The sequence below is a fragment of the Scyliorhinus canicula genome, chromosome 15, assembly GCF_902713615.1.
Source record: "Scyliorhinus canicula chromosome 15, sScyCan1.1, whole genome shotgun sequence".
NCBI classification, from domain to species: Eukaryota; Metazoa; Chordata; class Chondrichthyes; order Carcharhiniformes; family Scyliorhinidae; genus Scyliorhinus; species Scyliorhinus canicula.
In genome coordinates this window covers 73,627,947-73,643,386 of record NC_052160.1, presented here as the reverse complement: position 1 = coordinate 73,643,386, position 15,440 = coordinate 73,627,947, and the positions used below count along the sequence as shown (strand labels likewise).

General features: G+C 45.0%; 1 protein-coding gene across 1 annotated transcript; it reads left to right on the top strand.

The window, feature by feature from the left end:
* The first annotated feature begins 3,228 nt into the window (after window positions 1-3,228).
* LOC119978771 (hemoglobin subunit alpha-like) lies at window positions 3,229-4,650 on the top strand. The gene is made up of 3 exons (XM_038820631.1): window positions 3,229-3,458; window positions 3,786-3,990; window positions 4,281-4,650. The coding sequence occupies exons 1-3, from the start codon at window positions 3,364-3,366 to the stop codon at window positions 4,404-4,406; spliced, it is 426 nt and encodes a 141-aa protein (XP_038676559.1). The 5' UTR covers window positions 3,229-3,363; the 3' UTR covers window positions 4,407-4,650.
* Window positions 4,651-15,440: the final 10,790 nt, after the last annotated feature.

The following is a 15,440-nucleotide window of genomic DNA, read 5'->3' as shown; positions in this document are numbered from 1 at the left end:
CTACCTGCGCCCAGGCACGGTGGAGGCCGGCCTTCCCCCCGGGCCGGGTTACAGGGTTATCCTTCTCTTCTCCACTGCGTCCATGATGGTGTCCAGCACAGCGTCCCCGAACGATGGCACTGCTCTCCTACCAGCCATCTTGTTGACTGGGACAGTGTGTGTGGGGGGAAGGACTGTTTAAATGCGGCTGTGGTGTGTGAGCCACATGTGTGCTAATCATGGACATGGCGAATCCGGCACCGTTTTACATCAAATTGATTGTGTTCCAAGTGGCGATGGTGCTAGCGCATTTAAAGTAGCTGAATCGATGCAGTTGTTGCTGTCACAAAACACCACTATTACCAAGCCGGCATTGGCACTTTGTCTCAAAATCGGAGAATCCAGCCCTTTGACTCCCAAATGGAGAATCCTGCCCAATATCTTTTCTTAAGAAAGTGAGCCAAAACTACTCAAGAGTACTCCAAATGTGGTCTCACCTGTACCTTGTACAGTTGCAGCAAGTCTTCCCCACTCTTATACTCCAACCCACTTAAAATAAGAGCCAACATTCCAATAGCCTTCCTGATTACCTGCTGCAGCTGTGTGCTAGATTTCTCTGTTTCATGCGCAAGTCCCCCTACCCCGAGGCCCTTTGTGCTACAGCTTTCTGCAATTTTCTCTGTTTTGTTAATACTCTGTTCTTTTGTTCTCCCTTCCAAAATATGCAACTTCACATTTTCCCACATTATACTCTATTTGCCAACTTTCCCCCCACTTATTTAACTCATCAATATCGCTTTGCAAACTGTTCGGATTCCTCTCACAATTTGCCTTTCCACCTATTTGTATGTAATTTGCAAATTTAGCGACAGTACATTCACTTCCTTTCTCCAAGTCATTAATATATATTGTAAGCAGTTGTGGTCCCAGCACTGATCCCTGTGAAACTCCACTGGTTCCAGGTCACCAACCTGAAAAAGAACCCCTTATCCCCCTCGCTATTTCCTGCCCATTAGCCAATTCTCTATCCATGACAATATACTACCTCCAACACTATGGGATCTTATCTCATGTCTTCACTTTTGTGAGGTACCTTGGCGAACACTTTCTGGAAGTTCAAACACAGCACATCTACTGGTTCCCCTCTATCCACTCTGGTTGAGATTTACTCAAAACTCTAATACATTAGTCAGACACAATTTCCCTTTCAAGAAGCCATGCTGACTCTGCTTGATTAGATTTTAATTTTCCAAATTATTACTTCCTTAATAATTGATTCCAACATTTTTCCAACAATACATGTTAAGCTAATCGGCCTATAGTTACCCGCTTTTTGTCTCCTTCCTTTTTTGAATAGGGGTGTCATATTGGCAGTTTTCCAATCCTCCAGTTCTTCTCCAGATTTCAAGGTTTTTTGGCAATTATAACCAATGCATCCACTATCCCTGTAGCTACCTCTATTATGATCCTAGGATGCAAGACATCTGGGTCAGGGGTCTTATCTGCCCCATTAGTTTATCTGATATTACTTCTGTGATGGTATTTAATACCTCTTTCATATTCATTAATATTAATGTTATGTTTGAAGCACCTTTCACCAATGGTCGTGAAAGTAGTAGAAAAGAAGCAAAGTGGACCTTGGCCATTTCTCAATGAACAATTCCTCTGTTCTCATTTCACTTCTGACTAATTCACGTTTTGCCACCTCCCAAATATCCTCTTTGAAAAATGAGAAATACTTCATCAACTCAGCTCATTCCTGATAGTCATCTGTTACCTTTGTACTAGCTCCTCTCAAAGTCCCACTTGGCATTTTAACACTCGTCTTAATTGTTATTTGTACAGTAATGCTTGTGAATATTTTGAGATACTTTCCTCATAAGGAATTGGCCAAAGAGTGACACTGCCTTTTGTTAATTTAACATCTAATATTCTCACTTTACACCCTCCAGAACACAGAACATACAGTGCAGAAGGAGGCCATTCGAAACATTGGGTCTGCACTAACCCACTTTAGCCCTCACTTCCACTCTATCTCCCTAACCCAATAACCCCTTCTAATCTTTTTTGGACACCAATGGCAATTTACCATGGCCAGTCCACCTAACCTGCACATCTTTGGACAGAGAGGAAACCGGAGCACCGGGAGGAAACCCACAGGGAGAACGTGCAGACTCTGCAGACAGTGACCCAGCGGGGAATCGAACCTGGGACCCTGGCACCTTGAAGCCACGGTGCTAACCACTATGCTACCGTGCTGCCCTGAATAAGCGGATGAACCAACTGGAGTAAGAGAGAAATAATGTGGCATTTTCCAAATTATTACTTCCTTAATAATTGATACCAACATTTTTCCAACAATACATGTTAAGCTAATCGGTGCACGGTAGCATGGTGGTTAGCATAAATGCTTCACAGCTCCAGGGTCCCAGGTTCGATTCCCGGCTGGGTCACTGTCTGTGCGGAGTCTGCACGTCCTCCCCGTGTGTGCGTGGGTTTCCTCCGGGTGCTCCGGTTTCCTCCCACAGTCCAAAGATGTGCGGGTTAGGTGGATTGGCCATGCTAAATTGCCCGTAGTGTCCTAAAAAGTAAGGTTAAGTGGGGGGGGGGGGGGGTTGTTGGGGGTATAGAGTGGATACGTGGGTTTGAGTAGGGTGATCATGGCTCGGCACAACATCGAGGGCCGAAGGGCCTGTTCTGTGCTGTACTGTTCTATGTTCTATTTAACATTTAGTGACCAATGGGCATTAAAATTAAATACAGCAATAAAAAATACATTTTAGGCCACTGTAATGAATCTATTTTGAATATTGCTTTGTTCTATTATATCATATTATATAATATTCTATTTTTGGTCTTATTCTATTTTAAAGGCGTGCGAGTTAAGAATATGATTCTATTTTAACAGTGAGTGTTATGTTGGTGGTGTTCAGCATTGTCTTTGCTGCTGAGTTAGCAATCAAAATATTTAATATTCTCTGATTACAATGAATTGTCCAAGTCAATGATCCTATCTGCCTTGTGGTCCATGCCACATGTGTACTAGTCTATTCTAGCACACTTATTAACTCATTTAGTCAAACCATTGAAACATCTGCCAAATGAAATGCGCAGAAGGTGGGGTTTGGTTAACATTTCTCAAACATCGGTCATCTTTCTTAACAGTTGCTAATGAAAACAGATGATTGGTTGTTCACTTGATGTTGCTTCTTATCATTGCCTTAGTCACAGATCCAACAGAACAGTTGGGAGGCGAGGCCAGCAACCAATCAGGCAAATGGAGACTGAAGGGAGGGTCCAGGAAAAATGTAATAAAAACGGGTAAGAACCACCCAGATACATCTCAAAAGTGTTGCGACTGAAAGAGTGACAAGAGCTGCAACAATGATATTCACGGCAAAGGACAGGAGTGCTATCGAGTCTGTCGCCAAGGTGCTCGAGCAGAAGGCTGAGCAGTTAGGTGCAGAATCTCTGGCCAGGTAATTCCATTCCATTTACATTCTGTTTAAAGCATTTTTGACAAAAATCTGTGATGATAATTATTTGATTGATTGATTTTGCTCTGGCATCGTGGGCTAACTGAAATGGGATTTCTGACACAGAATCAACAATTTTCTAAAGCAGTGTGATTAGTGATCTCAAAACAGAATAAATTTGAATCAGAATGAGATTGCCATCTTTCCACATGTTAATGAAGTTCTTTGTCCTGCACAATAGTGTTTAACTATTTGAATAATGAGTGTGGGTTGGGCTGGGTGCTGGAAGTTTCAGAAGATGGAATTTTTTTGTTATTTCTGTCCCTGCAGAATGTTTACACTTCATCCTGGAAGCAAGATTTATTTCCAATTCGATGACTACTCTGCTGCCGGTGCCAAGGTCAAGACACATGGTATAAAGGTCGTCGGAGCTATAACCAAAGCAGCTCACCACTTGGATGACCTGCATGGTCACCTGGAAGCTCTTGCAGAAAAACATGGTAAAGTACTTCTGGTGGACCCTCAAAACTTCCCGGTACGTATCAATTTGATCGAATCTTCCTCGTGCTCATTTCAACAACTCTGTGACCATCAGGACAGTAACTGGATATTTAGATTGCTGCATTTCAAATTGAAATGTTAATTTGTAAATATTTTAGTCCTGCACATAATTTAACAGTAAATACATATTATTCATTTTGCATTTAAATAATTAAGGATCCCTTCAACCAACATTCCTTCTGGGGCGTGCTCAGTATGGGACACCTCAACAAAAATAGACATGTCTTTGCTTCCAATTCATTTTTCTTTTGTTTGTTTTTACAGAAACTTTGCCAATGTATCGAGGTGACCTTGGCCAGCCACCTGACTACATTCTCTCCAGCAACCCACTGCGCCGTAGACAAGTTGCTCACTGTCATTTGCCAAGAACTGAGCTCTCGGTACCGTTAAAGATGAAGCCAGGAAATTGAAGCAGAAAGTCGTTTGATTCACATCCTTCAAACCGCTGTTTGCACGTTTACTCAACCTGCGTGGCAATAAGTCCTCACACTTATAAACAACATTGATTTTGCTGTAACTCTCACTGTTCAATCCAGTTTGCATATTTCATCATTAATTTTCCATCTATAATTGTTAAACTGCTTCAACTGAAGTATTTACTGAGGAACAATAAACTTTTGCTTTCATCAAACGATACAGTCTACCGTGCATAATTTACATAAACACACTTCATTTCAGATGAAAAAGTAGTAGAAATAAAAAGTTCAAAAGATTACCCACCATCAAGATACAGCCTTCTCTTACTTAGAATTTTACACAGTAATGAAGAGGGCAGAGCAAACTGACAAAGACAGACTTTTCACAATTATAAACCCACTGTTTGTCTTGCATTGGCTAATTGACTCAGATTCAGAGGGGTGCTTCTCCCCATCAAAGCTAAGGTTGTTATAGCCTCCATTCGCTGGTCTATACACAGAAAGTAATGTACTAAAGGCTACCTTCATACCTGAAAAAACATTTCTATTTTAAATTTGAGTTCAGTTTTGGAAATTCAAAGAACAAAGAGAACAAAGAAAAATTACAGCACAGGAAAAGGCCCTTCGACCCTCCACGCCTGCGCCAATCCAGGTCCTCTATCTAAAACTGTTGCTTATTTTCTAAGGATCTGTATCCCTCTGCTCCCTGACCATTCATGTATCTGTCTAGATACATCTTAAATGACGCTATCGTACCGGCCTCTACCACCTCCGTCGGCAATACGTTCCAGGCACCCACCACCCTCTGCGTAAAGAACTTTCCATTCAAAATGACAATTAGCAGGATTCCTTCGATTCAAATTTAAAATGTTAATTAATTCTGCCTTTCCGGTGTCTATGTCTGATGGTAAACCGTTTGTGCATTATTAATGTTTCCATTGTAGAGATAAAGCAAAACCACACGGTAGTTAAACCGCATGGTAGTTAAACCACACGGTAGTTAACAGACTTCCCAAGGAAATATCCTACTGATTCCAGGATTTCTGCCTTGACTCGCCGGGAATCCATCCCAAGTGTTGAGCTGTCTTTCTGTGAGGCGATCTCTCGGATGTTGCTCCTGAAGTTCTCTTTTTCAACTTTGAGTGCCCTTTTCCAGGACAGTTGTTCATTACTGGAAGGAAGGTTAAAACATTTAGTGGCCTCAACACGGATTTCACATTTGACTTAAATTAGAATCTCCTTTAAGTACAGTTGATCCTTAAAGGAACAGAAATTGCCCTGTGTCATTAGTATCAGCAGCAGTGACCATGAAGTTTGCAGATGATCATAAAATTTCAATCGTTCACTTCAACAACGGGCAGCACGGTAGCTTGGTGGTTAGCATAGTTGCTTCACAGCTCCAGGGTCCTAGGTTCGATTCCCGGCTTGGGTGCAGAGTTTGCACGTTCTCCCCGTGTCTACGTCGGTTTCCTCTGGTTTCCTGCCACAGTCCAAAGATGTGCAGGTTACGTGGATTGGCCATGCTAAATTGACTTAGTGTCCAAAAAAAGGTTAATTGGGGTTACTGGGTTAAGGGGATGGGGGGAGGAGGTGTGTGCTTGAGTGGGGTGCTCTTTCTAAGGGCTAGTGCAGACCCGATGGGTCAAATGGCCTCCTTATGCACTGTAAATTCTATTCTATGAACAACAACACTCTGTGTATTTATACAGTGCCTTCAAGATCATAGAACAGCCTCAGATCTAAAACACAAAGTGGCATTGAACCACTGAAGGAAATTTTCGGGCAGATAACCAAATGTTTGGTTATAAAGATGGATAGATTGTGAGGAGCATCTTGAAGGAAGAAAGCGAGATAGAGAGGCAGAGTGATATAGAGGGGAAATTCCAAAACTGAAGGCTGAGACAGTCTTCAGTGTCTTTACAGTAGAAAGCAAACATTAAAGAACAGATATAGAGATTAACTAGGAGCTAAAGAATGAAGAAATTAAAGTAATCATTATCTGAAGGATCTTGGCATGGCAGACACTGAGGTTGTTGCAGTGACTGCAGAATCTAAAACCTGAGGCATAGTCTCCCAATAAAGGGCTTTCACATTTACATGAGGAGATATTCCTTCAATCAAAGGGTTGCGAACCTTTGGAATTCCCAGAATTGTGGATGCTCCATTGAATATATTTAAGGCTGCGATAGACAGATATGTTTGTCTCTATGAGAAATCAAGGGGCTTTGGGGAGTTGGTGGGAAAGTGGATTTGAAATCCATTATCAGCCATGCTGGTATGAAGTGAGGAAGCAACCTTGATGGACTGAATATCTACTCCTCTTATTTCTTACGTTCTAATGCTCGCTATTAGAACATAAGAACTAGGAGCAGGAGTAGGCCATCTGGCCCCTCGAGCCTGCTCCGCCATTCAATTAGATCATGGCTGATCTTTTGTGGACTCAGCTCCACTTTCCGGCCCGAACACCATAACCCTTAATCCCTTTATTCTTCAAAAAACTATCTATCTTTACCTTAAAAACATGTAATGAAGGAGCCTCAACTGCTTCACTGGGCAAGGAATTCCATAGATTCACAACCCTTTGGGTGAAGAAGTTCCTCCTCAACTCAGTCCTAAATTTACTTCCCCTTATTTTGAGGCTATGTCCCCTAGTTCTGCTGTCACCCGCCAGTGGAAACAACCTGCCCGCATCTATCCTATCTATTCCCTTCATAATTTTAAATGTTTCTATAAGATCCCCCCTCATCCTTCTAAATTCCATCGAGTACAGTCCCAGTCTACTCAACCTCTCCTCATAATCCAACCCCTTCAGCTCTGGGATTAACCTAGTGAATCTCCTCTGCACACCCTCCAGCGCCAGTAAGTCCTTTCTCAAGTAAGGAGACCAAAACTGAACACAATACTCCAGGTGTGGCCGCACTAACACCTTATACAATTGCAACATAACCTCCCTAGTCTTAAACTCCATCCCTCTAGCAACGAAGGACAAAATTCCATTTGCCTTCTTAATCACCTGTTGCACTTGTAAACCAACCTTCTGTGACTCATGCACTAGCACACTCAAGTCTCTCTGAACAGCGGCATGCTTTAATATTTTATTGTTTAAATAATAATCCCGTTTGCTGTTATTCCTACCAAAATGGATAACCTCACATTTGTCAACATTGTATTCCATCTGCCAGACCCTAGCCCATTCACTTAACCTATCCAAATCCCTCTGCAGACTTCCAGTATCCTCTGCACTTTTCGCTTTACCACTCATCTTAGTGTCATCTGCAAACTTGGACGCTTTGCCCTTGGTCCCCAACTCCAAATCATCTATGTAAATTGTGAACAATTGTGGGCCCAACCCGGATCCCTGAGGGACACCACTAGCTACTGATTGCCAACCAGAGAAACACCCATTTATCCCAACTCTTTGCTTTCTATTAATTAACCAATCCTCTATCCATGCTACTACTTTACCCTTAATGCCATGCATCTTTATCTAATGCAGCAACCTTTTGTGTGGCACCTTGTCAAAGGCTTTCTGGAAATCCAGATATACCACATCCATCAGCTCCCCGTTATCTACTGCACTGGTAATGTCCTCAAAAAATTCCACTAAATTAGTTAGGCATGACCTGCCCTTTACGAACCCATGCTGCGTCTGCCCAATGGGACAATTTCTATCCAGATGCCTCGCAATTTCTTCCTTGATGATAGATTCCAGCATCTTCCCTACTACCGAAGTTAAGCTCACTGGCCTATAATTTCCTGCTTTCTGCCGACCTCCTTTTTTAAACAGTGGCGTCACGTTTGCTAATTTCCAATCCACCGGGACCACCCCAGAGTCTAGTGAATTTTGGTAAATTATCACTAGTGCATCTGCAATTTCCCTAGCCATCTCTTTTAGCACTCTGGGATGCATTCCATCAGGGGCAGGAGACTTGTCTACCTTTAGCCCCATTAGCTTTCCCATCACACCCTCCTTAGTGATAACAATCCTCTCAAGGTCCTCACCTGTCATAGCCTCATTTCTATCAGTCGCTGGCATGTTATTTGTGTCTTCCACTGTGAAGACCGACCCAAAAAACCTGTTCAGTTCCTCAGCCATTTCCTCATTTCCCATTATTAAAACTCCCTTCTCATCCACTAAAGGACCAATATTTACCTTAGCCACTCTTTTTTGTCTTATATATTTGTAAAAACTTTTACTGTCTGTTTTTATATTCTGAGCAAGTTTACTCTCATACTCTATCTTACTCTTCTTTATAGCTTTTTTAGTAGCTTTCTGTTGCCCCCTAAAGATTTCCCAGTCCTCTAATCTCCGAGCAATCTTTGCCACTTTATATGCTTTTTCCTTCAATTTGATACTCTCCCTTATTTCCTTAGATATCCACGGTCGATTTTCCCTCTTTCTTCCGTCCTTCCTTTTTGTTGGTATAAACCTTTGCTGAGCACTGTGAAAAATCGCTTGGAAGGTTCTCCACTGTTCCTCAACTGTTCCACTATAAAGTCTTAGCTCCCAGTCTACCTTAGCTAGTTCTTCTCTCATCCCCTTGTAATCTCCTTTGTTTAAACATAAAACACTAGTATTTGATTTTACTTTCTCACCCTCCATCTGTATTTTAAATTCCACCATATTTTGATCGCTCCTTCCGAGAGGATCCCTAACTATGAGATCATGAATCAATCCTGTCTCATTACACAGGACAAGATCTAGGACCGCTTGTTCCCTCGTAGGTTCCATTACATACTGTTCTAGGAAACTATCGCGGATACATTCTATAAACTCCTCCTCACGGTTGCCTTGACCGACCTGGTTAAACCAATCGACATGTAGATTAAAATCCCCCATGATAACTGCTGTACCATTTCTACATGCATCAGTTATTTCTTTGTTTATTGCCTGCCCCACCATCTCGTTACTATTTGGTGGCCGATAGACTACTCCTATCAGTGACTTTTTTGCCTTACTATTCCTGATTTCCACCCAAATGGATTCAACCTTATCCTCCATAGCACCGATGTCATCCTTTACTATTGCCCAGATGTCATCCTTAAATAACAGAGCAACACCACCTCCCTTACCATCCACTTTGTCCTTCCGAATAGTTTGATACCCTTGGATATTTAACTCCCAGTCGTGACCATCCTTTAACCATGTTTCAGTAATGGCCACTAAATCATAGTCATTTACGATGATTTGTGCCATCAACTCATTTACTTTATTCCGAATACTACGAGCATTCAGGTAAAGTACACTTATGTTGTTTTTTTTTGGTGGAGCAATTAAATTTGGGGATGCTTAGACCTCCTGCAGGGGGACCTCACTCCGGGCCCTCGCCACGGTGGCACTCCCATCCCCACCCAAACAACACTCCAGCAGCCCGGTGGTAATAGCCACCCTCCAATCCTCGAACCAACTACGGCAGCAATTTGGCCTGACCAAAATGTCAGGTAAAGCTCCCATCTGCAACAACAGAATTGTCTCAAGCCAGAACAGTTGATAGGATTTTGCAAGCCCAGGCCAGATGGTGGGGGGTGGATGTAATGCGACATGAATCCAAGATCCCTGTTGAGGCCGCACTCATGCGTGCGGAACTTAGCTATAAGTTTTTGCTCGGCAATTCTGCGTTGTTGCGTGTCCTGAAGACCGCCAAGGAGAACGCTTACCCGGAGATCAGAGGCTGAATGCCCTTGACTGCTGAAGTGTTCCCCGACTGGAAGGGAACATTGCTGCCTGGTGATTGTCGCACGATGCGCATTCATTCGTTGTCGCAGTTTCTGCATGGTCTCGCCAATGTACCACACTTCGGGACATCCTTTCCTGCAGCGGAAGAGGTAGACTACATTGGTCAAATGGCACGAATATGTGCCGCGTACCTACTACGCCATCTTCGCAGACTTCAACACATCATCAATGAAGATGAACATCTTGCCAAGGTCATCCCCACACCCCCACTACTGGCCTTCAAACAACCGCGCAACCTCAAACAAACCATTGTTTGCAGCAAGTTACCCAGCCTTCGGAACAGCGACCACAACACCACACAACCCTGCCAGGGCAATCTCTGCAAGACATGCCAGATCATCGACTTGGATACCACCATTACATGTGGTAACACCACCCACCAGGTACGCGGCCCATATTCGTGCGACTCGACCAATGTAGTCTACCTCTTCCGCTGCAGGAAAGGATGCCCCGAAGCGTGGTACATTGGCGAGACCATGCAGGCACTGCGACAACGAATGAACGGGCATCGTGCAACAATCACCAGGCAGGAATGTTCCCTGCCAGTCGGGGAACACTTCAGCAGTCAAGGGCATTCAGCCTCTGATCTCCGGGTAAGCGTTCTCCAAGGCGGTCTTCAGGACACGCGACAACGCAGAATTGCCGAGCAAAAACTTATAGCTAAGTTCCGCACGCATGAGTGCGGCCTCAACAGGGATCTTGGATTCATGTCGCATTACATCCACCCCCCACCATCTGGCCTGGACTTGCAAAATCCAGCAACTGTTCTGGTTTGAGACAATTCACACCTCTTTAACCTGTGATTATCCCTCTCCCTGGATCTGTAATGATTTGACTACCTGCAAATGCTCGCATTCCAAGCATTGTCCAGCATCTCTGACTTTGTCTATATAAATGTTTCTGGAACATACCTCGCCATTCACCTGAGGAAGGAGCAGTGCTCCGAAAGCTCGTGTTTGAAACAAACCTGTTGGACTTTAACCTGGTTTAGAACTCTAAGGTGCAGGCGGCATTTCCAAGAAATGTGTAGTCGCTTTATCCCGTGTTGTAGTTTGTTAACTGCCCAAAGCTCTGTGCATTTTGTTGGATCATTTTAATACATTCAGCAGTTTAAATGTAAAGAAAACACTTTTTAAACTAATAAACCATGAAAACTTTGCATAATAGGAAAGTTGACAGAAATACTTGTCGTGCAGCTTTCGCTCATTACTAAGAATAAAGATGTTTTTGGGGTATCAGGGTGCAGAGGTTGGGAACACAGTTTATCTATTGGTGTGTCAGTACATCTGAAGCATTGGAAGGTGGGGTATTTCCAATCTAGTTTTCAAAAAATGATGCATGCTATGAAAAACAGGTCAGAGTCCTGGCCAACCAGATATCCGATAGAGAAGGCAAATGGCTATCATTTAATACAATTACTCAGCAAATTTCAGCTCACCACCTACTGCTGAGTCACCAGACCCTGACTGATACTGAGTATCTTTGGAGACCGACCTTGTTTATCAGGTTTGAAGTGATGAACATGCACTTGTTTAAGGCTTGTCATGTGTACAAGTCTGTGAGAATGATCAGAGCAAATTCAATTATCACTCATGTTCACATTGCATCAGTTTTGCACCACTTGATCACCATGTTTCAATACTCACAAACAATTTTGACGTTTGGACTCGAGTTAAATGTTGAACTTGAGCAGTAACTGGCATTGCTGTGGTGAGGTTGACAGCTTTGTGAATTGGACCTTTATAGATGTGAACCGCGATTCTCCGACCTTGCTCGTGGCGAGGTTTTTCCGACCTCGCTTGCAGCCGGGATTTTCCAGCCTCCCTTTAGGCCCGGGGCGGAATTTACCAACCACCCTGCCGCATGTTTTTGTTGGCGATGGCGTACCGTCAGAGCAATCTACCGACCCAACAATTGTCAATGGGCTAAAGAACAAAGAACAAAGAATAATACAGCACCGGAACAGGCCCTTCGGCCCTCCAAGCCTGCGCCGATCTTGTTTCCTATCTAGACCAACCGTTGTATCCTTCTATACCCCGTCTGTTCATGTGTCTATCCAGATAAGTCTTAAAGGTTGCTAACGTAAATGCCTCAACTACCTCACTTGACAATGCATTCCAGGCTACCACTACCCTCTGTATAACAAAACTTCCCATGCCCATCTCCACTAAACCTATTTTCCCTCACCTTGTAATTTTCAATTCCGCCCTCAGAAATAGCTTCCAACTGTTCACCCTATCTACACCCCTAATAATTTTATAAACTTATATCTGGTCATTCCTCAGCCTCCGTCTCTCTTGGGAGAACACTCCCAGTTCATTCAATCTCTCCTCTTAGCCTCCATACCAGGTAAACCTTTTCTATACTCTCTCCAAAGCCTCCACATCCTTCTGGTAGTGCGGTGACCAGAATTTGATACAGTATTCCAAATGTGGCCTATCCAACGTTCTATATAGCTGTAACAAGGTTTTCAAACTTTTATACTCGATACCCCGTCCTATGGGGCATCCTTTCTTTACCACCATTTCCACTTGTGCTGCCACTTTTAAGGATCTGTGGACCTGCACGCCCAGATCTCTCTGTGTCTCTATGCTCCTGATGGTTCTGCCATTTATTTTATAGCTCCCACCTGAATTGGAACTACCAAAACGCATCACCTCGCATTTGTCCGTGTTAAATTCCATTTCTCCGCCCAATTTTGCAGCCTATCTATCTCCTGTTGTATTCTCTGACAATCTTCATCACTATCTGCAACTCCTGCAATCTTAGTATCATCTGCAAACCTTCTAATCAGACCCACTACGTTTTCTTCCAAGTCATTTATACATATTACAAACAGCAAATGTCGCAGAACTGATCCCTGCAGAACACCACTAGTTACAGACCTCCATTCAGAAAAACACCCTTCCCCTGCTACCCTCTGTTTTCTCTGGCAAGCCAGTTCTGAATCCATCCAGCTAGTTCACCCCTGACCCCATGTGATCTAATCCTTTGCACCAGCCTGCCATGAGGGACCTTATCAAATGCTTTACTAAAGTCCATGTCGACAACATCCACAACCCTTCCCTCATCATAAAAGAAAATTACTGCGGATGCTGGAATTTGAAACGAAAGAGAAAATGCTGGAAAATCTCAGCAGGTCTGGCAGCATCTGTAGGGAAAGAAAAGAGCTAACATTTTGAGTCCGATGACTCTTTGTCAAAGCAAACAGTCAGAGAATGTGGGGAATATCGGGGTGGACGGGCATGGAACACCATTGCTGAAGGTGGCAAGGCAGCCATGCAGCTGCACACGGCGCTGACTGTCCACTGTCAACTTAAGGCCAGAGGTCGTATGGATGTCCATGCAGGGCATCCATCTCGGTGCCCTCTGGCCCCAGCCGACCCATCAGTGGGATGGGCGCACACCAGCGCAACCAGTGCCATCTTGTTGGCTGGGGTAATGTGTGTGGGCAGTGAAGTGTGTATATGGTGCAGTTGTCAGCCTCCAGAGTGCCAATCATGGACCCGGCGAATCACACACTGTATCTCATTGGAATTGATTGTGTTCCACGTGACACCAGTGCAACCCCTCCACAGGCACTGAATCAGACCAGGGCTGCCGTGGAACTCCATGGGCGGGATTCTCCGACCCCCCGCCGGGTCGGAGAATCGCCAGGGGTCGGCGTGAATCCCGCCCCCGCCGTCTCCCGAAGTCTCCGGCACCAGAGATTCGGCGGGGACGGGAATCGCGCCGCACCTGTCGGCGGGCCCCCCCCCCCCCCCCCCCCCCCCCCCCACAGTCCGGCGATTCTCCAGCCCGCGATGGGCCGAAGTCCTGCCGCTGTCATGCTGGTCCCGCCGGTGTGAATCAAACCACCTAACTTACTGGCGGGACCTTCCACCTTCCACCTTCCACCTTCGCCATAGCCTTCACGATGGCGGTGGCAGAAGTGACCCCCTCCCCTGCGCATGCACGGTGATGATGTCAGCAGCCGCTGACGCTCTGGTGCAAGCACGGACTTCCACCAGCCGATGAAGTCCCATCGGCCCCAGCTGGTGTGGCGCTAAAGGCCGTTCCCGCCGGCCGGCAGGGCGCCAACCACTCCAGCGCAGGCCTAGCCCCTCAAGGTTAGGACTTGGCCCCTAAAGGTGCGGAGACCTCCGCACCTTTGGGGCGGCCCGACGCCGGAGTGGTTTGCGCACTCCATCCTGCCGGGACCCCCTGCCCCGCCGGGTAGGGGAGAATCCCGGCCCACAAATCCTGCTCCGGCGTCTCAGGAATAGCGAATCCCGCTGGGTTTGGTCACCATTTCAATAAAATGTGGTATGTGAAAAAAATAAGCAACTTTCGAGGCAAAAATAAACAATGTCAAAGTACTCTCACCAACACACACTCAGACCCACACACTCTCATTCAGACACACTCGCATGCACTCTCACCAACACACACTCACACTCACACACTCTCATTCACACACACTCACACACACTCTCACCAACACACTCAGACTCACGCACTCTCATTCACACACACTCGCACACTCTTACCAACACACACTCACACACACTCTCATTCACATACACTCACACACACTCTCACCAACACACACACACACTCACACACACTCTCACTGACTCTCATTCTCACACACTATCACTCACACTCACTCACACACACACACACTCTCACTCACACACACTCACACATACTCTCACTCACACACACACTCTCGCTCACACTCTCACTCACACTCACTCACACTTACACTCTCACTCACACTCTCACTCACACACACACACTCTCACTCACACACACACACTCTCACTCTCACACACTCTCACTCACACACACTCTCACTCACTCACACTCTCACTCACTCAAACTCTCACTCACACACACACTCTCACTCACACGCAGACACTCTCACACATACTCTCACTCACACTCTCACTCACTCACACACACTCTCACTCACACACACACACACTCTCACTCTCACATACTCTCACTCACACACACACTCACTCACACACAGACACTCTCACACATACTCTCACTCACACTCACACTCTCACTCACACACACACACTCTCACTCACATACACTCTCACACACGCACTCTCACTCTCACACACTCTCACTCACATACACTCTCACTCACAAACACTCTCACTCACTCACACTCTCACTTACTCACACTCTCACACACTCTCACTCACACTCACACTCTCACTCACACACAGACACTCTCACACATACTCTCACTCACACTCACACTCTCACTCACCA